The sequence below is a fragment of the Rhinolophus sinicus genome, linkage group LG07 (assembly GCF_036562045.2).
Source record: "Rhinolophus sinicus isolate RSC01 linkage group LG07, ASM3656204v1, whole genome shotgun sequence".
Lineage (NCBI taxonomy): Eukaryota > Metazoa > Chordata > Mammalia > Chiroptera > Rhinolophidae > Rhinolophus > Rhinolophus sinicus.
Genome location: NC_133757.1, coordinates 73012150 through 73039078, shown reverse-complemented (window position 1 = coordinate 73039078; position 26929 = coordinate 73012150). Strand labels below are relative to the sequence as shown.

Sequence of the window (26929 nt, the reverse complement as noted above, 5' to 3'; positions counted from 1 at the left end):
AATAGGGGGATGGGGGAGCAGTTCCATCCTGGTAGACGAGGTCTCTGTCTGCATCGAGGGGAAACTGAGGCAGGGTTTGGGCTGGTAGGTGGTGTTTGTGGTGAGTTGCCCAATAGCAAGCAGACAGTGTGAAGGGACACCTGCCATCCCCCACCCACCCACCCCCAATAGCTGTAGGTCTCGTGGAAGAGGAGCTCTTAATCCCCTGCAGGCCTTGGGCAAGGGCTCTGGTATCCCCTCAGTCTGCCACCCCCGCTCCCTGCCTCCTGAGGTGGTTGCCCAGCCAAGGACAGGGCCACGTGCCCACCTGCTGGTTCCAAGTGCTGCCTGGGCTGGTGCCTCTGCCCCTGGCCCCTGCACGTTCACTGTAGCCAGTCCAGTATGCTGGGTGCCACGTTCCTGTTGCTGGCCCTTCTCTCAGGGACCTCCACCTTGCCCAGCGGGCTCCCTGGTAGGTAGGGGCTTAGGGGACTTGTATGCCATTGCTCTCCCATTCCTCTGCCTTCCTGTCTCAACCTGACCTCTTATCCACCCCGCCTGGGGGGATGGGTGGGTGGTGGGGTCTGCCCGTCCCCATTTCTAGGTTCTCTGGGATCCCCAACTTCTTCAAAGCCCCCAGCAGCCACTGTGAGGCCAAGGACTGGGGGAGGGGAACAGTGCGAATGCTTTTACGGGATGTGTCTGGGGCCATCCTGAATGTTGGAGAGTCAAGGACTGCAGCTGAGCGCTTCCAGAAGGCAGACATCAATGTGTCCATGTGCGCGATTGTGCGTGCCATCACAAAAATTAGGAGACCCTCGTGGGTGCTTCCCCATTTGCTTTGACTGCCCTCAGCCTGGGAGTGAGGAACCTGGACAAATGGAAAAGCCCCAGAGCCTGGTGGCTTAGCTGTGCCAGAAGGGCTGGGGGAGAGCACCCCCATTCCACTTTACCCCTTTGGTGACAGCACCTACCTTCCCTTAGAAAAGGAAGGGTGGGACCAACACCCCCTACCCGCCCTAAGCTGGCCCTGCTGCAACCCCAGAACAGCCCTGGGCCCTCACCCAGCCCTCTCCTCCCCCATCAGGCAACCCTCACCCACTTTCCCCACCTGGAATTCCCTCCCTGTGGGGGAAGAAATCGATGTTCAGGAAGGGGAGCTCCTCGTCAGGCACACAGCTTAGTGCTGGGCAGTGATATCGCAGGGGTTTCCAGGGGGCACATCATATCGCTGGGTCACTGGTGGTGAACGAGGCGCGGAGCCAAGCATGAGTGAGTCCTCCACCGCATCCATTTTCCAACGGAGGTTGGATCATTTGCCGGAGGGCCCAAGGGACAGCGCGTCCTCCCTCTGTGCCACCCTTTCTCCCCCGGCAGCGCCCCCGTTCCCGGCGGCGCCCCGTTCCTGGCGGCGCCGACCACTTTTCAGTCTAGAGCTATCGGAGGTGGAGGACGCCTTCCCGCGCCGCGCCGGGCCGCTCGAGGTCCCAGCGGACAGCCGCGTGTTCGTGCAGGTGCGGACGCGGGGCGCGCTGGGGCCCGGGGCGGGCAGGTGGGAGCGGCGGATCCTGGCCACGATACCATACCGCCCTCCCACCCCCCACGCCCAGGCGGCCCTGGCTCGTCCTTCCTCGCGCTGGGGCCTGGCTCTGCACCACTGCTCGGTGACACCGTCCTCGCGCCCGGCACCGGGGCCCGTCCTGGCGCTGCTGCGCGGAGGCTGCCCTGCCGACTCCTCGGTTGCCTTCCCGCCACTGCCGCCGCGCCCCGGCGCCGCCCGCTTCAGCTTCCGCCTGCGCCCGATCTTCAACGCCTCTGTACAGTTTCTGCACTGCCAGCTGAGCCGCTGCCGCCACCTCCGGGGAGCCCGCCAGACTCCTGCGCCTGTGACTCTGCTGCCGCCGTCGTCGGTGCGAGGACGCAGGGCCGGGAGTCTGGGCGCTGGGGCCCGTCGGGAGCTGGGCAAGAGCTCCTCCTGGCATCTGAGCGAGGAGCCTCTCGGTGTTTGGGGGCCTGGGGGTCAGGGCACTTTGGGGCCTGGGGCACGGGTCCCTCGGAGCTGGGGGTAGGCATTTGATCTCTTTCAGGCTAGGGGCTGGGTGCAGGGAGCTCAAAGGGCCGGGAGAGTTCTGCGAAAGGGTTCCCCAGGGAACAGGTAGTAGGCACTGAATTCTCTCTCGGGCAAGGCACTGGGATCCCCTTAGGCAGAACTCGGAGGTCCCTCCAGGGCTGAGTGGTTGGATGCAGAAGGCCACTATGGGGCCAAATCTCTGGGTACCTAATTTTGGGCTTCACAGAAGGTTAAGTGCTCAGAGAGCGGGGTCGTGTGATCTTGAGAGGCTGAAATTTGGAGTCCTCTCGAGCTTGGCGTCTGGCTGCGTGTGTATCTTAGGGGCTGGGCTGAGGTACCCCCAAGGGGCTGGGTATTCAGCGCTCTAGTGGTGGGACTCCTGGTTGCAAAGAGTGCTGGACACTTAGGTCTCTTGGGAACCCCGGGGACCAGCCCTCGGATCACGGGGCTCTCACGTCCCGGTCCCTTCCCTCTCCTCCCCCCAGTGTCTACCTCAGGATGAGGCATGCACTGGCGCCGGCAGCGGCGAGAGTCTGGGTGCCGATACCCCCCACCTACAAACGCTGACGCAGCCCATCTTGGTGACGGTGCCGCGGCCCTCCCCCAGTGAGCGCTTAGTTCTCTCCTGCCGGGGTCCCCAGGGTTGGGGAATGGGCGTGGGGAGGACCTCTGGGACCTGGGCCTAGTCTCAGCGTTGTACTCCTCACAGGGCCACCCAAGGGCGTCCCCGGCAGAGCCCTACGCCCCGAGCCTCCTGCGCCTCCGGCACCTCTTGCACCGGCTCAGGCAGCCCTGGAGCCCGCGCCAGTGGTAGCGCTGGTGGTGGCTGCCTTCGTGCTAGGCGCCGCGCTGGCCGCGGGTCTCGGCCTCTTGTGCGCGCACTCAGGTATCAACCTCGGCTCACCGGGATCTCCGCCAGGCCCGGCCTATTCCCGCGCATGGGAACCCCAGGGTCGCTGCGATCCCAGCCAGTTGGACCGGACCATCCTTAGACAAGCCTCTGCTAGGCCCGCTGCAGCCCCCAGGGGGCGCCCCTGCCCCAGGCCAGCATGCAGCAACCCCTACCGCTCCACAGCCTACCTCTCCCTTCCAGCGCCTCCACCTCCCCGCCCGCCTGCAAGAACCTTGCCTAGCGGTCCTCAGCCCCAAAGGCCCCAGTGAGGTAGGTAAGTGTGTGCGTGTGCGTGTGCGTGTGCGTGTGTGTGTGTGTGTGTAGGTGTAAAGTGTGGCCGATAGCTGGAGAAGGAATGTGATGATGAGGACTCTTCATAGAGCTTTCTTTGTGCCAGGCAGCGTCCTAAATCTTCTCCATATATTAACTTAATCCTTGTAAGAACCTTCAGGTAGATACTATTATAATCCCCATTTTAGAGATGATAAAAATGAGGCAATCTCTGAATATATCAGAGGTCACATTTGGTGGAGCTGGGATTGGAACTCAGGCAGTGGGTCAGTCGTGGTGGACTGTGTGGGCTCTGTGTTGGACCCGCACTAGGCGAGAGTTCAGGGACAGACCCAGTGTCCTCACCTCCATGCACATCAGATGGGCGAGGCCAATGATCAGCTGGGAAGGAGGTGCCCTGTGCAGAGTCCTCTCCCGAGCGAACCAAACCCTGGGTCGCACCCTTCTAGGGATGGCGCCCCCTGCCCCCAGCAGGGTCTGGCAAGACTCACCAGCCAAGGCATCAGACAAGGCTCGAGGACCAGCTGCTGTGACCTCGGACCCTATTGGACCATGATCCCTGTGCCCCACCCACCTAGCTCTTCCTCCCACCTGGGCTTAAAATAAACATCTGGTCTGACCTACCGAGTTGTGAAGTCTGTGTGTGCACAGACCTTGGGGAGTGGGTGGGGTGGGTCAGAAAGACTGGGTAGATTCTGGGCTGGAAGAGGTCCAGACTGGCTGGTGAGGCAGAGGGGCAGGGCTCATAGCCCACATACAGATAGAGTGCCAAAAAACACATATACACATTTTAAGACAGGAAAAAACTATTAAAACTGTAATATTCAATATACACCAATAACAGAAGATGAATACAAGTCACGTTTGACTTCTGCAATTACAAGAGGTGCTCCAAGTGGTTACCATCAGTGTCCAGACACTTTGGATTACGGCCAACTACTGCTTGAGCAAAGTTGACCAAAATGTCCACTTATATACATTTTTTTGGCATCCCCAGTATATACACTGATGTGCAGATAGGGGCCAGGGGAGACCCAAGGGCATTCTATCTCAAATAGAAAGGGGCACCAGACCCCACCAGTTTAAGTCTGAAACCCTGCTACCTTCCTCCACCCCTTCACCAGGCCACCTGCCTCCTGTGAGCCTCTCAAATCTAGGCCTTATCCGCTCTCCACTCCCACTGCCTGGACCCTACCCTTGCTAGGGTCTCGACCTCCGGCCTCTGTCCAGTCTCCACTCCGCCTAGTCTAGAGCTCCTTAAATCCCTCCCTGCCTGAGCTCCTCCCTCCCGAGCATAGACAAAAGCAGGACTCTAGCTCCATTTTGCAGATGAGAACACTGAGGCTGGGTACAGTTAAATCACTTGCTCAATGTCCCCAAGGCTGGGCGACCCCACAGCTCAGGCTCTTGGCTGGGACTGGACAGCTGCCCTTCCATCCAGGACCCACCCCTCCTCGAGAAGCAAAGCACACAAAACTTAGTCCAGGAATGGAGGGAGAACACGAGATCTAAGGTTTGGGCTCCAGTTTACGAATGAGATAAAATGCGGCTGGGGGGGTCTCGTTTACCCCCACCGCAGTTAGGCTGCCAGCCTTCGTATTATTTCCCACCCAGGCAGCTCCCCTTACGCCGCACACGCGAGGCCGCGCCCCCATCTGCTTCCGCCTCCGCGCAGTACTTTTGGCCCCAGCGGCCTCCGTAACCCCGCCCCCCAGAAAGCGGCCCTAGAGCGCGGACTCCACCCTCACCGGCATGAAGCCCCCGCAGCGGCGGCGAGCGGCCCCGGCGCGCTATCTGGGCGAGGTGACAGGCTCCGCGGCCTGGAGCGCTCGTGAGAAGCGGCAGCTGCTCCGACTACTGCAGGCTCGGCGGGGCCAGCCGGAGCCGGACGCCGCCGATCTGGCCAGGGAACTGCCGGGCCGGAGTGAGGCCGAGGTCAGGGGTGTCCCGGGAAGAGAGCGAGGCTAGAGGCGGAGCTAGGATGTGTCCGGGGCAGGAGCCGGGAGTAAGATGGGTTGGCGGGGCGTGGGCGGGTGGAGCGCGAACTTGGGAGCAGGGCGACCTTAGCAGGAAGGCTGGGCGTGGGTGGAGCACACGTGAGGCCGAGGGGCGGGGAGAGGTGGAGGTCGCGCTGCGGCAGCTGAGGGGCGGGGCGAAGGCAAAATTTAGGGGCGGGGCGAACTCCGAGTAGGACGGGACTGAGGTCCCCGACGGGGCGGACCGGGCGGGTGGCTCAGCGGGGCTGTGCGGGAATGAGGTTGGAAAGAGTCAGGAAATGGGGCGGAGTGGTTGTAGCGGGGACGTGAACAGGATAGTACTTAGCATGTGGGCGGGCCTTGGCTGCGGTCAGGAGCCAGACAGGCCTGGACCTTAAATGTTTATTAGGTAACTCGTCACACGTGTGGGCCTTGGCCCCAAACCCCAGGCAGATTCGCTATGACCCTTAAGACCAAGCTAGCGGGAGGCAGTGGTCTTTGACTTCTTTCTCCCAGCGCTGGTCTTGTAGAAGGCCCATGCAGCCTCCTCCTCTCTCCTCCCCAGATTCGGGATTTCCTCCAGCAACTCAAGAGTCGCGTGGTACGGGAGGCCATTCAGAGGGTGCATCCAGGTGGCTCAAAGGGTCCACGGTACCGGGAAACACAGACCCCGGCCCCCATCGAGGTGAGGCGAGCAAGGCTCCCCAGAGCCAGGCCCTGGAAGATGGGGTGGGAGTAGGGGGGATAACCTGGTCAGGGGATCCCCAGGAGGGGCAGGGCTTGGGGGACTCCTGAGCGTTGATCCCTAGGCTGACCATGTACCTTCTGGTTTCCCCACCCAGGTATGGATGGATCTGGCTGAGAAGATAACAGGCCCGCTGGAGGAAGCCCTGATTGTGGCTTTCTCACAGGTACAGCCATCCTCTAGGCAGGACAGGGGTGTCCCTGGGGACAGGTTCATACATATGAGTCTAAATAAGGTGGACCTGGGTCCTGGGCCTTTCCTCTGGTCAGCTCTGTGACTCTGGCCAGTCACTAGACACCCTGAGCTTCCGTATCCCCGCCTCTGAGGCCGTCTCCTATATGTGACGCCTTTCTCAGGGTGGCAGGAAGGCTTTGGTGAACAGGCCCAACCTGGTGTGCAGGGCAGCGGAGTGGCCAATGGGAAGACTGTCATCTTTCCCTTGCTGATCTCTCTGCCTGCCAGGTGCTCACCATTGCAGCCACAGAGCCCATCAGCCTCTTGCACTCCAAGCCCCCCAGGCCCACACAGGCACGTGGAAAACTACTGCTTCTCAGTGCCGCTGGAGGGCAGGAGGACCTGAGCCCTGAGGCTTGTGGCCCCACCCCTGAGGCACCTTCTGAATCCCTGGCTGGCTCCTCTCCCGAGGGAGACCTCCAAGTGGACTTTGAGAAGATCTACAAGTACCTGTCGTCTATCTCCCGCAGCTGCCATGGCCCTGAGCTTTCCGCAGCTGGTGAGAAGAATGGGAAGCGAGGGCTGTGGGGATGGAGTCCGAGGCAGCATGCCCTGTCCTCCCCTTACCCTTCCTCTCTCCATCCATCACCAGAGTCAGCTGTGGTCCTTGACCTGCTCAGGGCACTTCCTGAGGAACTGCCTCACCTGCCCTGTACAGCCCTGGCTGAGCATATGCTGGACACATATCGACGCCTGACAGCCCCCCAGTCTCACCCCAGCAGTGGGAACCTGGGGCCGGGGGCTGAGGATTGTGAACCTGGCTCTGGGGGGCAAGAGGATGCCGACCAGGCCCCCCCCAAGGTCCCTGAGAATGCTGGGCCCGGTGAACCAACATCCACCTGGCAGGCAGCTGGGGTCTGCCCCCTGAACCCATTCCTGGTGCCTCTGGAGCTTCTGGGCCGGGTGGCCACCCCTGAAAAGTGAGGGGCCTGGCAGGCAGAGAACACGCCAGATATCCATTAGCCCCTGGCCTTTAGTACTGCTCAGGCTGGCACTGGGCGGGCATGAGGATCTGATCATGGTAAAAGGTCCCTGGCTCTGTGTGCAGTGCCAGGTGGCTTTTAAGAAGCTCCACACAGCAGGGGTCTGAGAAATGGAGGCCCTGTTGTATAGGGGTTCAGCCACAGAACTGAGGTGGGGGCAGCTAGGAGCCTGGGCCAAAACCACCTTCACTCCCTCACTGTCCCCTCGTCCCTTCCTGCTTCCTGTGCCCTATAACTGTGAATAAAGTTGTCAGCTTGCCTCGCTTTCTTTCCTGTGGCTTAAAGGTGGGAGTGGGAGTCTAAAGTGCAGAGGAAGACATCAGAGGAAGGAGAGGCAGAGCTTGGGGTCCTGGGGACCAAGGGGGGCATGTGAGGAAGGGGGGTGTCTTCACCAAAGGCTGCTGCTGCCAGGTCCAGTCCAAAGCCACCTGGAGTGACTTTGGTTTGGCCATGAGGGGACCCTTGGTGATTGTGTGGAGGGTTAAGGCAGGCCTGAGCCTGACAGGTGTTAGGGAAAGGTTTTCTGAGCGTGTTGACCTTACATCATACTGGTGGAGGGGTGACACTAGCAGAGGGAGGGCGTGTTAGGGGAACAAATTCTGGTACTTAATGGGACTGCACCATCTTAGAAAGCAAGCTGACAGCCCAGGGGGTGGGCCCGTTATCACCTGAAAGGAATGTTCTTGCATAGACAAGTGGGCCCATTGCCATTTGTCTATATATATCACGCCTCCGTCCCTTCTGGTGTGATTTACGATCGTGCTGCTACTTCTGTCTGTAAATTCCCTTAGTAAATTCTTGGTGTCATTCTGGATTTCCAACATGGAAGTCAAGTGGGAGGAACCAGGCCCAAGGCTGGGGGACCCAAGGGTTGGGGGTGGGCTGCCCCATGTGGCAGGTTAGAGAAAGGTTCCCTGAGGGAGCTTTGGGGAAGTGACCAGAGAGGGGGAGGAGCAGAACTAGATAGAGGAGGGAACTGGAGTCTTGGCTGTTGTCAAAGGCCCCAGATTCCTGGAGATGCTGGTCGCCCTGCAAAGGGTCCCCCTCCACCAGCCTCCCAGGGTGTGGGTTCAGGGGCAGGTTGGGGAGGGCAGGTTAGGGTGGGAATCCACAGCTTGGCCTTCCCCCAGGCCTCCCAGAGCCGGTAAATTTTCCATTCGAGCTTGTGCATTCACTCAGCCTTCCTTTTATAGAAACACTCACTTCTCCCCACACACATTGCATACAGCTCCCCCAGGGCACACGTCTCCAGGGCGGGCTGTGGAGCGAAGCCAGCCCACTCCATCATCACAGCCCCTCAGGCACCAGTCCTACGGGTTCCCAAGTTCACGTGGTGTTGGTGGGCAGGAGGGACCAGGCTCAAAGGGGCTTGGGACTGCAGGTGTGGTCGTGACACCAGGAGGCTATGCCAGTTCTTGGAGACCACCTCCAGGGCTGGCTGGGGGTGCCCTATCCCAACTCTGGCTAAGTCCATTCTATGCTCCCTAGAGTCTTCCCCAGGTCAAGGGAAAACAGGTCCTGGCTGTGCCTAGAGCTGGGGGGATCGAGACTGTAACACACCGGTACCACCAAAGTGTGGGTCTGGGTGTCTTTGCAGCACTGGGCAGCTGTTAAGAGGCTGTATAAGTTAGACTTGGGTTCAAATTCCAGCTGGGCTAGAATCCAGCCACGTGGTGTGGGCAAGTCACTCAAGGTACCTGGACCTCAGTCCCCTTGCTTGTAGAATGGGGAGGCTAACAAGACTCCAGCCAGGTCCTGAAGGATGAACTGGCTCTGTGCAGGAGGCGCTAACTGAGCAGGCTACTTGGCTCAAGCACTCAATAATAGCTTTTATTATCACCATCGGCTCCGAGGCAGGGAGGAGTGAGAAGGCATGAGGAAAGAATGGGGGAGGAAAGAGTTCCTGGGGGGTTGGCAGGAGGGCCAGTGAAGGGCGGAGATGGTGACTAAGGGAGGGGTGTGCTGATCTGGACTGGGGCCTGGGCTGGGGGTGGGAGTGAGCCTGTCTGTGCTTTCCCCCAACGGAAGGCACCATGCATCCTGGACACAGCAGCCATTGCAGCTCTTCAGGCTCGATCTCCCGGGCAGACTGCGCTGGGCATATTGATATGCAGCGCTCACGTCCACCCCGTGGGTCCAGGAGGGAGCCCAAGGAGGGGCTCAACACTTACAGGGGAATGGAGGGGGAGTGGGGATGGCCAGACGACAGGGGAAGGGGAGACATTGGGGTCCCCGCATTCTGGAATGGATACAACACTCATGCTGGCTGCAGGACAATAGCAGAGCCACCTACAGGCTAGGTGGTCGGTGAGTTATGGGGCTAGGACAGGGTGTGATAAAGGCACGAAGTGGGCCTCGGGCCTGCCGGGGAGGATGGGAGGGGTCTGGGCAGGGAGGGGACGGACTTCTCACGCCCTCCCCGTCGGGCTGGGCTCTGGAGCAGGATCCTGAGCGCAGTCCCGGCCGGCGGCACCCCTGTCGGGTGTGCCCCCCGGAAAAGCGACCCGGCGGAGGGCCACCGGGGGTTGTCGCGGCTCAGACCAGCGCGTAGTCGAATTGGCCGCGCTCGAGCGCCTCCTTGTGGTCGGTCCAGGACGAGGCGGGCATGCGGCTGTAGGGGTCGAGCAGGATGCGTACGCAGCGTACCATCAGCAGCACCAGCACCACGAGCAGGCAGAGTACGAAGGCGAACACCGTGCGCTGCTCGGCGTCCAGGCCCGCGCCTGCCGGGGGCCCAGTCGACGGCGGCAGAGGCTCGGGGGACAGCGTCCACGTCGCGCTCATGGCTCACATCGCCGCGCGCCCTGCGGACGAGGGGCCGGCCCGGGACGCGGGGATGAGGCTCTTCCTTCCCACGTCGCCCTCCGACCTTGCCTGTCCCCCGTCCCCCGTCTCCAATCTCCGGGCAACGCCCATGCCCGGCCCGTAGACACGCCGCCAATGCCACGCGGGGACCCAACTCTGCGCAGGTGGGGACAGTAAGAGCAGAGAGAGGAAGCCCCGACCCGGCCGGTCCGCGCACAACAGGTGCGACCGCGCGGCCCGGGGGTGCGGCGGGGACCCGGCCTCGCTCCCGCCTGCTGCCTTTGTTCTCTACGTCCCGGGGACCCCCTCCCCCACCACCCCCGCCGTGTCCCTCACCCTGGCCTCGACCGCGACGGGGATCGAGCGCCCGGGGCCGCGCTCTCCTCCAGGACCCGCGCCGGCTCCGCTATCGGCCTCTACTCGGCGGTGGTGGCAGCAGCGGCGGCGGCGGCCCCGGCTCAGCCCACCCTACCCGCCCCTGGAGCAGCAGAGACCGAGGCGGGCAAGGCGCGAGCGAGCCGGGCCGCCGCGGCTGTTCCCATGGCGACAGGGGCGGGGCCGCGGTGGGGGGCGGAGGCTGCGCAGGGAGCGGCGCGCGGCAGCGACCCCGCCCCGGCCTCTGGATCACCGCGCCCCCGCCTGGCGGAGCTGTAGGCAATCAGGACCCCACTCTCCCCACCGCCACACGCACCCCAGATGACTCCCATCCCGACTTTAGCTCCCGCACCCCCATTCTCCTCCTCGCCCAGACTCCCTGTTTGGAGATCCCAATGCCCCCCAACATCACTCATATGGCCACTCAAGCTCCCAACCTTGGAGACCCCAACCCTCAGAAACCCCCCCCCCCCCCCCCCCCCCGCCAAATCCCAGAAAATCTACCTAATTTTTCTTGTTACTGGTCTTCTGACCGCCCCCCGCCCCCAGAGGGGTGCAGGCTCCTGACCAAACGGGGTGCCACCTCTGGGGCTGCAGTTCCTTCAGTGACCTTGACCAAGTCCTTCCTATGACCACCTAGCCCACACCCCACTGACAGATACCTCGGACCACCCAAGTTGCTCTCCTGCACTTTGGTGTTTTATTATCATTTCCAAATCTCAGACATACATATAGGATAATAAGGGCACTGTTAAATTTTTTAAAAAATGGAGCTAAAATGGCCTGGCTGACATGGCCCGTGGGCCCCACAGTCCTGCCCCCCCTAGAGGAGTCCCTGGGCAAGGGTCTCTTGGCACTCACTGTCTGGCTTACGTGACCTGCTGGCCAGCAGCCCTTGGGGGGCAGAGGGCGGTGCAGCCCTTGGCAGCCCTGGGCCCTTCCCTGTCCAGCTGGTTCTGCAGCTGCCCTGGCAGAGAGCAGGGAAGAGCCAACAGTCTTGTCCCGAGGTCTGTTGCCGCAGGTGGACGTCAGTCCTGCCCCACGTGGCTGCTGTGTGACGATCCAGCCCCGGAGCCCCAGTTTTGGCCGCCGCGGTCAGAGGACCTGCTCTGTGCTGGAAGCGGAGATGTCCAGGAGCCGCCAGGCTGCATAGGGGTTGAGTTCATCTTGGTCCCGGCACAGCGCCCACACGTACAGCATACGTAGCACCTTGTCCTGTAGGAGACGGACGGGTGAGGGCTGGGGGCCGAGAGCAGGCTCAGCCCACACGGGACAAGGGACTGCAGAAGGGCAGGACAAGACTAGGCTTCCTGGTCAGGACAGGACACTGGGAGGGACCAAGAGGGGTGTCGGGGTGTCGTCCTGGATCTGGGGTCCAGGCTAAAACTCAGGATGTAGTAACACAGGCCAGGTTAGTCTCTCTCTGACCTCCACCAGGCCCAACTCAGGCCCTGGAACTTCTGAAGGTACCATCCTGCTGTCCCCTCCCAGTCACAGAACCTGCTAGCTCTCAACAGCCATCAGTTCAGGTGGCTGAACGCTGCCGTCCGGCTGGCCCATCCTGCCCCTCCCTCACTCACCGGGTTGCCCTCGACCACCTCGCCCTTGGGGTTCTTGATCACCATCACCAGCTGGGCCTGGAAGGTGACGATCAGCACGGGGCCCTGCTCCATCATCTTGCCCATGGCCAGCTGCGGGGAAGCCGACAGGGTGGGGGGGGGCCCTCAGAGAACGTCTCCTGCCACCTCCCTGCTGCTCCCCTCAAGGTGGAGAGCCCTGGGATGCTGCCAGAAAGGGGCCCCAGCACTGTGACACCTCGACTCATCACCCTGGCCGGACCCCGAGGAGCTGCCCCGAGTCAGCGCCCCAGGGCCATTGGCTCCTGCTGGCCTGTTTCCACGTAGGGATTCCCCACGAGACCCTCCCCAGGGACAAGTAAGATGGAATCTGAACTGCTGAGAATCCATGTGGGCTCCCGATACCCTGGCAGCCTCTTGGTCCCCAGATTGTGGCCGTGTGGAGGCATAGGGCACCTGGCACTGGCATGCCTTCAGCCCTGAACAAGGAGGAAATTGGGGTGATTGTGGCAGAGCAGACCGTTGGCGGCGTGAGAAGTCCTGGCAAAGCCCCCGCCCTTCCCAGGGAAGGTACAAGCACAGCACTACCTTGGGGGACCCTGGGGGCCCTGAGGTCTGGGCAGCAGCACCCCCTATGCCCACCACTTGCCTGAGAATATTCCACCCACAGGACTATGGAAATCTTTTACTGCAAGGGACCATTGAGGTCATATAATCCAAGCACTGGATTGTGCTGGAACTCCTCCAGGGACGGGGAGCTCACTCCTCACTGATCAGCACACCTTCCCAAGCCTGGGGTCGACGCAGCCACGTGGGAAGGGCACTTACATCGACGTTGTCAATGTCCAGGATGCGGGAGTGGAACTGGAGGCCCAGCGCCTTGGCCTGCTGGATTGGGTGGGCCAGCTGGCTATAGGTCTGCAACAAGAGGCCGGCATGCCGGTGTGACGACCACCTGGGCATGAGCCGTGCCAAGGGCAGTGCACCTGCCAGTGCCTGCCCACCCCGGCCTGTGCCAGCGTCCTGAAACACGCTTCCTGCAGGCAGCTCACCGGTAGTTTTGTGATTTCAGCTCTTGCCCTTCCAGAAATGGCCCCGGTGCCTGCGTGTGCTATGCCAGCAGCAGCCGATGCCAGGAGCATGGGTCCAAGCACAGACGCTGGTGCCACTTGTTGGCTGGCCTGAGTCACATGCTTCCCTCTCATTATAAAGCCAGCACTGTGTGAGGCAGGACTACCGAAGGAAAGCTTTAATCAGCGAAGGAGGTGAGGCTCCTGGAACACCATTTGCGATGCACTCACAGGGAAGCGGAGGCCTCCCTGGCTGATCTTCAACATTCCCACATTTACCTCAGTCTTGGCTGCAATCAAACAATTTCTAGGATCTGTCCCAGCCCACAGGTGGCTCTGAAACCAACTGCCTTATTCTCACTGAGCAGCCCCTCGTGGGTGGCTGACGGCCACAGGCAGCCTGTTCTTCCTATGGGCAGTGGCGCCCTACATGACACTCTTAAGCCCCCCGTGCCTGTTCCCAGGCCCAGGACATAATCCCTGGGACATGTGCAGCCTCGTATCACAACAGGCAACAGTGATGGAAGACATTCCAGTAGCATCTACTTTTTATGGAAATAACTGATCCACCAAGAAAAAGCATAGGTGCCCATCCTACTTCTTGTGCGGTTTCTTAAAGACGACGTTTAAAAAAACACCTCTGTGAGCGGCTACAACTTCAGCCGCGTTTCCAGGAGCAGCGGCAGCTCTCTGGCAAAGGGAATCAGCAACCTCCTAATGGTCCCAAAGTAAAAACAACAAAAAAAAGCAAAACACTCATAACTGCCTGGTGGATTAGTCACCGTGCAGGGGAGTGTTTAAAAAGAAAATCTGACATCTTCTCCTCTGCTTTTACCAAGTTGTTTGTGAGCTGGTACAGAACAGAGTCAGCCAAACAGCCTCTGGATTGCTTAATGCAAAGAAGCTGGAAGAAAACACCCCATGAAGACACAGGCCAGGGAGTGAACATGGTGAGGCGAGGGGAGGAAAGGCGGCTGCAGGAGACGGGGAAGCTGCTGGGAGGACGGCACACAGCCCTGACCCTGAGCCCTGACTTGGGAGCAGTGGCGTCTCATCAGGACCCATGGCTCCTTCCCAGGCGGGAAATTTACTAACATCTATTTTGATCTGTGTTCTGGGATCTCGCAGCAAGAACAGCTAATGAATTCACTCAGCGCTTCGTGTGTCCTGGAATGCTGCTTCTGCATTCGTGCTGTACCCTCATGACCCCATGAGACAGGGACAACAGTGTAATTCTAGCTGAGGGAATGGAGGGAACACAGGCCACTGGGGCCCCAAACCGTGCTCTCTCCAGCACCCATGTCTGCTGGGGGAACGTCTAATGTACCCCAGAATTATTCACTGTTTCCACCTGATCCCTGGGCCTCCAGCCTCTACCCCAGGCCACCGTGGCCATGAGGCCTTGCTTTATGTCACCCAGGGCCACCTGAAACAAGGCAGGTGGACAGGCTATACGGACACCCCATCTTACTCACACTGCTTCTCCTACGATAACATCTTTTTATCCCCCTTATGAGCCTTCTTAACCAGAATTAAGATTGCGGTGGGGTGGGGCCTGGGGGGTGGCCGCTTAGCTCAGTGGGTTTGAGCGCGGTACTTTTAACAAGGTTGCCGGTCTGATCCCCACATGAGCCACTGTGAGCTGCACCCTCCACAACTAGGTTGAAACAACTACTTGACTTAGAGCTGATGGGTCCTGGAAAAACACACTTAAAATTAAAAAAAGTTAAAAAAGAAAAAAAAAGATGGGGGATGAGTTCTGGATGACAAGAGGCCGAGGCCCGCCCCAGCCCCAGGCCATCCCTCAGGCCCAGTGAGGGAGGAAAGAGAGAGCATGCTGGAAGGACCATCCCTGACTAGTTTCATCCGGAACCACCAGCCACCTGACCCTTAGCGGGTCCCACAGTTACGTGGCGCCCAGTGCACAGCGTGGACGTGCAGAGGGACAGAAGGCTCTGTGCTGGTGGGGTGTCAGACATAAGGACCCCCCTTTGACCACAACAGGTCCTGTCGTGCCCTTTCCAGACCTTCTCCAAACTGTGATTTCTTTTAGGCCTAAATAAAAAGGAAAGTACTCACAGCTTCATAGCACCAGTCTTTGAGAATGTCGAGCTCGCCAGAAATCATGGCCTAAAAAGGGAAAGACAAAAAAATAAATAAATAAGTGCGAGGATGAGAGTGGGCTCTGGAGACAGAACTCTCCAGTGTTCTCCAGTGCGAGCCTTTCCTCTGCAGACCCCTCCCCACCCTGTGGGTTCTGGCTGAGGAAGGGAGGGAACTTGGGTCAGGCTGCAGCAGGGAGTGCTGCCTCCCCAGGCGCATGGGAGCAAAGCCCCTGCAAGTGTGACAATGGGGTGGCCCAGAGTGGGTCCCAAGGGCCTGGTGGGAGGAAGAGGAAGGTGGCAGCGGGCCAGTCTCTCACCCTGGCTGGGAAATTGATTGAGTCAAGGAGGTGAGAAGCTGCTTTCTGCCTCCCCTGGGGATGCAACTTTGGATGGTCAGGCCCACACTGGGACAGGAAGTGTCCTGCTGTGGGGGTGGCCTGGGGGAGGGGCAAGGATGGGGGGGGGCAAATCCCAGCGTGGGTTCCCAAGGAGCAATGGGGATGCTTCCACAGGAACCTGGAGTCAGGGCTAGATCTGCAAAGCTTCAGGGAGGAGCCCAGAGAGGGAGGAAGAGGGGCCAGAGGCCCATGGGAAACTGCAGGTGGGCCGAGCCCAGAGCCACCCTCACCCCAGAAGAAACTGCCTGAGCTCACCCTGTTTCCCCAAAAATAAGACCTAGCCAGACAATCAGCTCTAATGTGTCTTTTGGAGCAACAATTAATATAAGGCCTGGTCTTATTTTACTATAAGACCTGGTATAATATAAGACCGGGTCTTATATTAATTGTTGCTCCAAAAGACACATTAGAGCTGATTGTCTGGCTGGGTCTTATTTTCGGGGAAACACGGTAGGCTGCTGCTTTTGGCAATCGCTCCATTCCCACCTCCACCCAGCCCTGCCCAAAGCAGCATGAGGGACCTGGGCAACTGGAGGAGGGAAAGGGGATCACAGGCAGGCTGGTGAGAGGGAGGTGGCAGACAGAGGACAGGCATTGACGCAGGGCCGGAGGGTTTTTCTGTGGTCCCACTGGGGGCCCCCCAGAGGTCTGGCTTGACTGGGCTGGAGGTTGCCCAGGCTCTAGCCATGATCTTGGGGCCCGGGGAAAGGCAGCCGACCTTGGGTAGAGCCTTGTAGAGGGTGGGACCTTGAGCAAGCTGTACCCCCCAACCCCATTTCTGAGCCAAAAGGAAGGGCAAGGGGCCCAGAGATGGGATTCGGGATTCCTAGAGATCTACGAGGGAAGAAAAGCCCCTGGCTGCGGGGGTGGCCCTGGTTCTGCCTCCCTGCCTGGAGGCTGTGGCCTGAGCTCGCACGCATTCCCCAGGCCCTCCTCGCAGCTTGCCCCAAAACCACAGCTGGCTTCTCCCTGACTCCTGAAAGGCCTCTGACTCCTGGGAGACAAGCACCTGGCCCCTGGTAGCCACGAGGGAATAACTTCAGACAGAGAACATAAAGGAAACAAGAGGTGAGAAGAGACTCAGCCATGGAGGCAGACAGACCCCGTGAGTGAGGCCAGAAAAAGTCAGAGCTGCCCTCACCAGGACCAGAGGGGGCAACATGCAACGGGCACCTTTTCTGAGGTGCGTGACAGACAAGGGCTGGCTGTGGGGGTGCTCAGGCCTCTGAAGATGGAAGCCCGGTTTCTGCTCCGAAAACACTCCCTTGGCTAAACAGTCCTGGAGGAGGCTGCGATGTGGCAGGACCAGGACCGCGGCGGGGGCACCCACCTCCAGCACATTGGGGATGATGTCTCTCTCGCACTGCTGCAGGAAGCGCTCCTTGTCAAAGGCGGGGTCCACACGCAGGATCTCCGTGAGCACCTCCGACATCTCCGTCTTCGAGAACAGGCCCCCTGGGGGCAGCCAAGCCAGGAGTCGGTGGGGAGCCCGGAACCCCTCCCTGCTGCCAGCCCCGGGGTGGGGGTGGGGGTGGGGGGTGGCCCTGGGGCCACCCACTCACCCAGCAGGTCTGTGACCTTGTCTGTCAGCGCGCGGGAGGCCCGGATGAGCGCATTGTCACTCTCATCGTACTTCATCTTCATCTCGAAGAACCCTGCAGGAGACAGGGGCAGGGGCAGGTGTCCCTTCTGGAAAGAGCCCTAGTCCCCGACTCCTGGGAGCTCCCTGTGGCCCCGCTTCAGACACAGGCCGTATACATGAGGGGACCTCTCTGCTCTGCATCTGCTTCCTCAGTGGTGCACGGAGACTGGGGCTGCCAAGCTACCTCAGGGGGCTGCAGAGACAGCTCAGCTGTGGGCCCAGGGGGCTGTGTGAACAGGAAACACAGGCCTCCAGGGGTCCCGCAGGACAAGGGCCAAGGGCGTGTGGCACGGCCCCACTAATTGCAGCATCTAGGAAGCCCCGTGCCCCAGTGGGAGCAGAGAACCCCGGGGTCCCGAGAAGGCTTCGGCTCTCTGCACAGGGCTCCTGGCCTCCCATCTTCCGTGAGAGAGCGTCTCTCGGCACCCACAGCCACCATTGCACCTGGCCACCCCACTGCAACCACCGCCACCTCGAGCGACGGCCCAGATGGCGAGCCAGTCCTGACAGCAATGCCCCTGCCCACCGGCCACCAAGAGGCCGGCGCCCCACTGCTCGCTCACTGGGTGACCCTGCAGAAGTGACCCCGGTCTCCTCCTCTGTAAGATGGGGGTCTGACTTGTGCCCAGCACCAGGGCAGTGCTGGTACTGTCGTGTCACAGCCCTGCTGTCCCCGGGGGCGGGACACTCACGGCTGAACACCACGTTGTTGTCTCTGAAGTCCTTCCACTGCTGGTACCACTTGGAATCCTTGTGTAGCACGACCCCCAGGGCCTCCCTGCGGAAGACGGGGTGGCTGGGGAGTGGCAGCCGGGGGCCCAGGGAGGAGGCAGCCCGGGGCTGTGGTGACCCCAGCCTCATCCAGTGGCCTCCTGTCTTCTCTCTTGCCCTTCGCACCACCTACCCTCCCCCAAATCCTCTCAAGGGAGCCAGGGAACGTGGAGCAGAAAGCAAACTCGGTAACTGGCTTCTGTGGGCCTGAAGGGAGGCGGTGAGGGGTCCCTGGCCTGCCTGCTACCTACTCGTTGGGCTCAAACACTTTCTCTTCCTTGAACTTCTCTCCGGCAAACTCCTTCCTTTTCCTGAGCCGTTCGGGCCTCCGGTAGGGCCCGGTCTGGCCCAGGACACTCTCATCAAGCTCCTTCTTCACTGATTCCATCCCCTGGAGGAGCACAGAAGACACGGGGTAGGTGCTGGGGACCTTCCTGACACCCCCAGACACTGTCGGCCTATGTGATTGTGTCCAGAGACAGGGAGTGCCTGTCGTGAACCCCATCTTGGGCCCAGTGGCATGTGGGGCCTCGCCTTCCCCAGGTCTTACGGTTAAGCAGCCCAGAGCACCCACCCAGCCTGGTGCAGGCAATGACATGCCTGAGCTTCCAGGGAGCCCCCAGCTCTGCCTGACTTCCCCCCTTCCCTCCAGGAGCAGCAGACACCCTCCGCTGCCCCTAGATGACCCTCATATTACAAGACCGACACCTCACTCTCCCTGGAGACGCGAGGGGCACCCTAAGTTCTGCCTCTGCCGCAGTCCTCCCATCTGAGTAGACCCAGTCTGTGTCTACCTCCCCAAATCTCTGCAATCCACACTCCCCCGGGCAGGTGCATGAGGGCCACCTCAGACTCTCCGGCTTTCCCCTCCCACTGCCAGAGTCCTCAATGACGGCTGGGCCTCTTCCACGCCCTCACAGATATTGCCTATTTTTACAAACTGAAGGTAAGACCCTCCACTGGCAAAAAGATTACAGCTCGCTGAAGGCGCAGATGATGGCGAGCATTTTTTGGCAGAACAGTATTTTTCTTTTCAACTTTTATTTATTTTAAGTGTGTTCCTCCAGGACCCACCAGCTCCAAGTCAAGTAGTTGCTACAATCTAGCTGTGGAGGGTACAGTGGCCGATGTAGGGATCGAACCGGCAACCTTGCCAGTAAGAGCACTGCGCTCTAACCAACTGAGCTAACTGGACACCCCTGTAGCAGAACAGTATTTTTTAATTAAGGTGTGTACGTTGTCTTTTTAAGACATAATGCCATCGCATACTTAACAGACTACGGTATAGTGTAACTATAACTTTTATATGCACTGGGAAAGCACAGACTTTCTATGGCTGGCTTTACTGTGGTGTTCGCTTTATTGCTGGTCTGGAACGTAACCTGCAATATCTCTGAGGTTTGCCTGTATCCTTCTTTGGCTCCTTGTCACTTTCTGGAAATCTAAAGTCCCATGGATGGCCCACAGGACTGCTCCGATGGGCCCTGCTTTCCCTCTGAGTCCCCTGCAGTTGCTCTGGCCATGCCAAGTTGTGTGGGGTACCCCGAGCAGACTGTTTGCACCCCTCTTTAGGGCCTGCTCTTTTCTGCCTGTGACCCCTTCCCTGTGTTCCTCTGTCACATGTCGCTCAGGAACTGCCTGTCCCCAGACCGTTGAGAGCATGAACTCGGACTTTTACTCCTGTGGCCCCGTGGTAAGGTTTAACAAGTGTTATCGGGATGAATTCAGGACCTCAGGTCACCCCGAGTGCGCCAGACCTCTGGGTTACAGACGCAAGCTCAGGGTGTTAGCAGCCGAGTGCGGGTGAGAGGCTCACAGTGCATTCACTAACCTGCAGCTCCCTAGGGCTGTGACGTGCCCACCCACCCAGCCAGGAGGGGAGCGAGAACCCAGCACCTCTAGTGGGCCCACCTCACCAGTCTGCACCCCCCTCGGCATAGCCAGCCCTCTCCGGGGTTGAGCTCTGAGGTGGGAACTTTGGCTCTGGGCTTCGGAGTGGCCAGAGCCTAGAGCACCCTTGGCTGCAGGGCCCAGCGTCCAGCTCACCTGAGAGAGGGCTTTGAAGGCGGCGGTCCTGCCCAGCTTCTCCCCGCCCTTGGACACCGTCTCGGCTGACTGCTTGGCAGTCTTGGCTGCTTCTTCCACACCCTCCTTGATTTTCCGGCCAAGGTCACTTTTACTGACTTCATCGAGACTCTACTGAGACAGAAGGGAAGCGGTGTCAGCACAGTACCCCTCAGGGGCCCACAGGAGCTCCCCTGGAACTAAGGCCAAACCAAACTTCTAAAAGGCGGGTGAGAGCAAGTGCTCTGAACTCACTCGGCTCCTGAGGCCCCCCAACTCAGGCGCACACATTCAAGAACACTGCCTACAATTTCTGGGGTGCTGGACCCTGGGCCAACTGGCCTTTCCCCAGAATAGGCCGGAGCCCTGAATCCTGGTAGGATTCCACAGGTGCAGCAGCCGGGGGTAAGAAGGAAGGTGAGGGTGTGCCCAATATTGGGCTGGCCTCATACAGAACCGTGCAAGACCCTGGCCCCATCCCGCCGGCCACAAGAACAACAAAAAAACCCAAAAGCAACAAAAAGGAAGCTCCGCACACTGCCTAGGAGGGGCTCCCTCCCATCTCCACCCTCCCCTGGGTGCCAAGTCCCCTCCCCTTCTATTTCGGGCAGGCAGGAAAAACTCCTGGTTTATCCTCATGTCCCATCTGTTCGCTTGCCCACTTCTAACTTAAGTAGTAACCTGGCGGGCAGGTGGGCACGTCTGACTTCCACTCCTTCCTGAGGGGTGTTTGTATATGAACTCCGGAAGCCTCCAGGCCAGCTGGCTCTCCCGTCACTGGCCACCCAGCTCCCCACCCACGCCTGCTGGCACCGCTCCCCGGAGAGGGCAGGCACTGATGGGCCTCGGGAGCGATGCCAGGAAACGGGACCCAGAGGCCAGTACCTCCTTCACGGTGCCTGTGATGGCCCCCAGCTTCTTCTTGATCACCTCGCTCGTCCGCACAGTCTCGGATTCAATTGTTTTCTACAGCCAAGGGTGTTGTTTGCTTTTGTTACCACGCAGCCATTACTGGACAGTCAAAGACTCAAAGAAGCATTTTCTCAGTGGCCCCCTCCTCCAAACCCCCCACCCCAAGGGCCCCTCACTGCCCCACTGTCTGTTCTGCAGATCTCAGCAGCTGAGGGCTGACAGACTGGGACCCTCCTGAGTACAGGAATCCCCGGCCCTGCAGCTTTCTCTGCCTGTCCCACTGTTCCCCCACCCAGCCACCAGCCACTGCAGCGTCTCCCACACCCCAGCCCCCCAACCCAATCTCAGCCTGCTTGGCCCCCAAAGGACCGTTCAGCCTACCCACTTCCTTAATGAAAAGGAAGGGTGATCTTCCATTGGGCTGAATCCCACACAGGCAGGAAACACACAGGTAGTTAGGTCCATGTGGGCGACTTGAGGACACTCAGAAGGAACAGGCCTTGCCCATGGCCTGGGAAGGGGGACCAAGAGAACAAAAGCCAAGGGACGTGGGGCAGGTGCCCACACCCCCATTCACAGTGGCGGGCTCTTGGCAGCTGCTCAGTAAGAGGTGGCAGCGGTGACTGGTAATTATACCAGCACCGTGACCCTCTTTCTACCCATTTCACCCACAGGACCATGATCAGGAGGCTGTCAGCAGCAGTGCACCTCGAAACCAGCGCTCAAGGGGTCACTGGGGGCTGTGGGGACGCAGATTCTAACCCAGTAGGTCGACAGGGCTCTGAGACCCTGTATTTCTCACAAGCTCCCAGGAGAAGTCAGTGCAACCCACTCTTGTCCCCTAGGCTGCTATCATCAGTGAGGTGACCTCACATCCACATAAGCCGCTCCTCCCCCAATGACACCCACGCTGAGCTCTTCACACTGTTCCAGGACCGGGGGAAACCTGGCTCTGAAAGCAAGTGTGCCCACTGAGGGAGACACGAAGCAAAGGGACTCACGTATTTCCTCCTGGCTTCCTGGAGTGCATCTGACTCTTCCAACTTCCGGGCCTCGTCTCGGAATTTTTTTATACTTTCTTTCATTTCTTTGTTTTTGGCTAATTCTTGTTTGATATTATCTAGCAAGCCGGACAGAAAGCCTTTTCTGCTTCCTGAAGAATAGGATTTGGACTAGAAAGAATGTAAAAGGAATGAAGGATTTTTAATTTTCTCCTTTCTATTGACACAGATTTAACAATGAATAGCTACCTTTTTTTTTATAAGAATGATACAAGACAAATTTAAAAAGCATCAGGTGATAAACTGTGGGACATCCAGACAATGAAGTATTATTCAGCAATAAAAATAAATGAGCTGGACACCGAGGAACCTTAAATGCATGTTATTAAGTGAAAGAAGCTGATCTGAAAAGGCTACATACTATATAGGATTCCAACTGCATGACATTTTAGAAAAGTGAGACAGTGAAAGAATCAGTGGTTGTCAGAGGTTGGGGTTCAGGATAAACAGGCAGAACACAGGATTTTTAGGACAGTGGAACTATTCGGTATAATACTATAATGATGTATACGTGTCACTGAATTTGTCAAAACGCACAGAATGGACGACACAGAGAGTGAACCCTATTGTAAACTATGGACTTCAGTTAATAACAATGTAGCCCTATCAGCTCACCAGCTGTAACAAATGTCCCACCCTAATGCAAGATTTGAATAATAGGGAACCGATGTGCTGAGGGGGAGAGGTGTATGGAAACTCTCTGTACTTTCTGCTCAATTTTTCTGTAAATCTAAAACTGCTCAAAAAAATCACATCTATTAAAAACAAAACAAAATGCGAGGCTCCTTCTCCAACAGAGGAAATGTTGGACGAGAAACAGTCGCAGCTTGGAACACTCATGGGGATTCAAACATGCTCACCCATGGCCAAAGTCAACACATAAGGACAAGTTGAAAGGACTCTGTGGTCCCTCATCCCAAAGGAGCTGGCACAGGGTCCTGCTCCCTGGCTTCTGGGGCTGGGGTAACTTCTTCCTTCTCCCAAGTGCTCAGCTGGAACTTACATGTCACCCAAGGGCCTGGGGGCTGGCACAAACCTCCCTCTTGGCCCACAGGGTCACACTTACCAAGAGCCCAAGCTCAGAGTTCCTCTCCACAGGAAAACCCAACACACCCAGAAGCCAGACCCTAGGGAGGCCAGAAGAGGCCCAGCTCCAGGCATAAGCACCACTGTTGTACAACGTTCAAGACCCAGGTTTCAGGGGCAGATGGAGCTGGGTTTAGATTCCTGCTTTGCCACCTGTGTAACTAAGAGCAGGCTTAAAAAGAGAAAGCTTCTGATGTTCATTGCAGCTTTATTTACGGTGGCCAAGACATGGAAACAACCAAAGTGTCCTTTGATAGATGAATGGATAAAGAAATGGTATACATACACAATGGAATACTATTCTGTCATAAGAAAAGATGAAATAGTGCCATTTGCGACAACGTGGATGGATCTTGAGATTATTGTTAAGCGAAATAAGTCAGACAGAAAAAGTCAAGAATCATATGATTTCATTGATATGTGGGATATAAAACTGAAAAAACAAAAGAACAAGACAAACAAATGAAGAAACAAAAACTCATAGCCACAGACAATAGTTTAGTGATTACCAGAGGGTAAAGGGGTGGTAGATGAGGGTAAAGGGGATCCAAAAAAAAAAAAGAAAAGAGAAAGGTTAAAGAATGATTATGACAGAGTCAAGTCACTGGCACGCAGCTGCGTGTGCTCAGTGGCTCCCACCACTCCCCCCATGGTGTGCTGGGTACGCCGCTGTGGCTGGGGGCTCATGTTACTGGTTTCGGGGGTGACTGCCTCCTAGACCCTGTCAAGCCCCAGGGAAAGCTGCGCCAAGCCCAGGTGCTGCTCCACGGGAGGGCGGCCAGGCCTGGTGCTGGCAGGCTGCCGTCTCGTCTACACGCACCCTGGCCAGCTTTTCTCTCCAGGGGAGTCCAAGTTTAAGACTGTCAGGGACCCTACTGCCGTGCAGCAGCCCTGTCACTCCCTCGGGCTACAAACTCTAGGTGGGTGGGGAGAGACTGGACAATTAAGGGGAAGGACCACAGGGCCTGTCTCACACCTGTAACAGCCCCAGGAGAGATCAGGGAGGTAAAGCTGAGTGAGGCAGGCGCAGGTAACTAGCTGCCTGCATGGAAATAGATGAGATGAGACTGGGAAGGGAGAGGGTGGGCTGCCCAATGCGGATTAGGGAAGAGTGTCAGGTTTAGCGCTTTCCTGTCTGTGGTGGTACCAACAGAAGTATGGTTAAGAGGAGTGACAGGGAGGGCAACATCTCTAGAAAAACGCTATCTGTGAGGAACATAAAAGATGGGGGAGATGTAGCCTGGGGAAACTGAGGCCCAGGCTATGATGGGTCACCTGGAAAAGAAAACAGCTTTGTCTGGTGAAGGACACGGGACGTGGATTTCAGCTCAGTACAGGAGATGCCCTTCTAACCATTGGAGCTGACATAGGAGCTACTTTGTGAGGCAGGGGCCCTATCTCTAACAACGCTGAGCATTTCCAGGATGCAGAGAGGACCAGGCACATTGGGCACTGTAACTCTGCAGCCCTTGGATATGGGATGCCTGCCAGTGAGATGCCACTGGCAATATGGGCAACACCCTGCAGCCCTCTCTCCTGTCAACGAGGTCTGATTTTTCAGGCCTCCCACCTTTCGTCTGCTAGTTCGTGTCCTGAGTTACTTACCAGGGGCAGCTCTCCACCCGGCCGGCGTAGCTGATAGGTACCCTGCGGTAGTGGCACTAGGTTGTGGCTGGATAGAAACTGGATTCCACTGCCGAGGCATCTCTAATTGGGGGAGAAGAGAGAAAGATCCATTCAGATGAGAGGGTGACTAGAAAATAAGTAGGGATTGCCTGAGACTCATGTGCCCATTTTTATTGCATGCCTGCCACATGCTAGACGCTCTACAATCTTCCTAAGTTCTGAGAAGCCAGTGGAATTTGGTGGAAAGATAAAACACGGGATCTCTACCTCCAGGGCCTATACCTACCCTCCTGCCTCTGAACCTGGGGGAAACCAGATGAGTCCCAGGAAATGGTAACCTATTGTGGAAGAAGGCTAAATGTGTCAGCTTAATTTAATCCCTTAGTCTGAAAATGGGCAGGCCAATCCTCGATGCCAGTGGCAAGCAGTCTTCTCTCATAAGCCCACCCCACTTCTGCTGGCCTGGTAAGACCAGAGACCTGGGATTTCAGAGGTAAATATTGATAACTTTTTGTCCTAGGCACAATCCTGGAAAAAACCAACCAAGTCCTGGTCTAGGGTTGGGCTGCAAGCACGGCAACTTAGGGAGTCACTGGGGCAAAGATGTTGCCAACCTCATGTGAATGGCATTTCTTCTACCAAATAATGAACTGAAGCTCCGTGAAAGAAGGGCCTGTGCAGGTCCTGTTCAACGCCGCACTCTAGCATCCAGCATGGAGCCAGATGCACTGATGTCAAAAACCTGGTAGGACCACTCTTCCATGTCCACATTCCCTGGGCCATTCCTCTGCATTCCACGCCTCCTGTCTCCAGAAACCCTGGGCAACATCCCAAACTTACACAGATACCACCATCTCCTACAGCTACTCAAGTGTAACTCTTGGGCGTTTAAACAACTTGTTTTGCTTCTCTAAATGCCTACACCCATTAGAGCCACTGACTTCAGCAACAGTCTGAAATGGAAGTAGATGTCTGTCTAACTTGGGAGAGAAATTCCATAGCAGAGCCAAACCTGAGGGTAGCTCCCCTCGGTGTTGTCCAAATCCAAAAACGTGTAAATTCAACCTCTAAACCCTGACTCAAAAGACAGGCAGCCAAGAAAAAAAAATCAATCCAGGATCAAAGACACCTTCTTTCTCCCGACACTCAGATTCCAATGAAATATTTTCCTTCCTCCAGAGTCTGGCTCTGGAGTCAGACTGACCTCGGCTTTGGATCCAGTCAGACACCCCACTAGCTCTGAGACTATGGGCAGGTTGCTTAAAAAGGTTGTCTCATTTCCTAACCTGTGAAATAGCGGCAGCGGCAGCAACATAAAGTACTACGTTCTGCGTGAGCTTCACACGCCTTGACTCCCACCGTCCCTCTGAGCCCCAGCCCCTAGCAAGGGCCAGAGTTACCTCCCGCACTTTGACACAGACATACAGGAGAGGCAATGCAGGAAATGCTCTCGACAGAGGCCTTGGCATATAAACGTGAGCCATGCCTGTCACGGTTTTTTGCCTTCTTAGTACTTTTTCTCCACTGGGCGCCAAGGTGCACCTTCACTCCCCGGTGCACGTGGGGTGTCACCGGGAGGCGAGGGACGCCGATCCGCTCCCTGCCCAGCCCCACGCAATACCGCCCCTGCCCGGCACGCTCGGCGTCGGCACTCAGGCCTCGCTCCGGGTCCCCTGCCCCAGCCTCAGCTGACTCAACGAGCCAACCCCAAGCCTCTCGCCGAGCGCAGGGAAAGGCCGAGGGGGCCAAAGGCGTGAGGAGAAAGCACTGGAGGTCGCGGGCCCAGAGGTCCCTAGGCCGGCCACCCTCCCAACTCCCCCTTGGCACCCCGGCCCCACAGGTCCGCTCACCCGCGGGCAGCGGCACCAGCCTCCCCGCAGCGCCGCTGCCGCCATGTTGGAGAATCCGTGTGACCTTCTTTCGGCGCGGCCCGATGGCGTCATCCTCCGCGTCTTCCCGGAGCGCCATGGGCCTGGGAAAAGCGGGACCGCGAAGCCCGGTTGAGGAGAGAAAAGGCCTCTGATTGGACAGAACTCCCCAGGGAGGCAGGGCCTTGGGGCCGTCTGCTACGGGGGCGGGGCCTGATTAGGGGGCGGGGAATTCCTAGAGAGCTAGGCCTCTGATAGGACAGGATTTTGGAAGAGCGGACCTCTGACTGGAACTCCTGTGAGGTAGGGACCTAAAATTGGATACTACTACAAAGGGGCGGAGCCTGAGGGCGTGGATTCCCTCGCGAGCAGTGCTTCCCCTACAGAACACGCGGGGT

General features: G+C 58.2%; 4 protein-coding genes across 12 annotated transcripts; 2 read left to right on the top strand and 2 right to left on the bottom strand.

Moving 5' to 3' along the window:
- The first annotated feature begins 47 nt into the window (after nucleotides 1-47).
- TGFBR3L (transforming growth factor beta receptor 3 like) lies at nucleotides 48-5894 on the top strand. 9 transcript variants are annotated; one of them, XM_074337730.1, is made up of 7 exons: nucleotides 48-451; nucleotides 1357-1493; nucleotides 1590-1889; nucleotides 2536-2656; nucleotides 2760-2936; nucleotides 3144-3212; nucleotides 5775-5894. In XM_074337730.1, the coding sequence occupies exons 1-6, from the start codon at nucleotides 382-384 to the stop codon at nucleotides 3209-3211; spliced, it is 873 nt and encodes a 290-aa protein (XP_074193831.1). In that variant the 5' UTR covers nucleotides 48-381; the 3' UTR covers nucleotide 3212; nucleotides 5775-5894. The 9 variants fall into 9 exon arrangements, with proteins under 9 accessions (XP_074193831.1, XP_074193829.1, XP_074193827.1 ...); XM_074337728.1 differs by lacking the exon at nucleotides 5775-5894 and adding an exon at nucleotides 4848-4980 and having other exon boundaries at nucleotides 48-1889; XM_074337726.1 differs by lacking the exon at nucleotides 5775-5894 and adding an exon at nucleotides 3683-3856 and having other exon boundaries at nucleotides 48-1889.
- Nucleotides 4930-7430, top strand: SNAPC2 (small nuclear RNA activating complex polypeptide 2). The gene is made up of 5 exons (XM_019711945.2): nucleotides 4930-5168; nucleotides 5775-5894; nucleotides 6052-6120; nucleotides 6417-6687; nucleotides 6781-7430. Exons 1-5 carry the CDS (start codon nucleotides 4986-4988, stop codon nucleotides 7110-7112), a joined length of 975 nt encoding a protein of 324 aa, XP_019567504.2. The 5' UTR covers nucleotides 4930-4985; the 3' UTR covers nucleotides 7113-7430.
- Nucleotides 7431-8980: 1550 nt separating this feature from the next.
- On the bottom strand, nucleotides 8981-10485 carry CTXN1 (cortexin 1). Its single transcript, XM_019711907.2, has 2 exons — nucleotides 10313-10485; nucleotides 8981-9975 (listed from the first exon to the last, which is right to left on the bottom strand). Exon 2 carries the CDS (start codon nucleotides 9953-9955, stop codon nucleotides 9707-9709), a length of 249 nt encoding a protein of 82 aa, XP_019567466.1. The 5' UTR covers nucleotides 9956-9975; nucleotides 10313-10485; the 3' UTR covers nucleotides 8981-9706.
- Nucleotides 10486-11028: 543 nt separating this feature from the next.
- Nucleotides 11029-26669, bottom strand: TIMM44 (translocase of inner mitochondrial membrane 44). Its single transcript, XM_019711953.2, has 13 exons — nucleotides 26514-26669; nucleotides 24643-24744; nucleotides 21892-22062; nucleotides 20864-20944; nucleotides 19961-20110; nucleotides 18166-18305; nucleotides 17836-17921; nucleotides 17064-17156; nucleotides 16832-16956; nucleotides 15078-15128; nucleotides 12757-12846; nucleotides 11932-12042; nucleotides 11029-11566 (listed from the first exon to the last, which is right to left on the bottom strand). The coding sequence occupies exons 1-13, from the start codon at nucleotides 26604-26606 to the stop codon at nucleotides 11447-11449; spliced, it is 1413 nt and encodes a 470-aa protein (XP_019567512.2). The 5' UTR covers nucleotides 26607-26669; the 3' UTR covers nucleotides 11029-11446.
- Between the last annotated feature and the right edge of the window lie 260 nt (nucleotides 26670-26929).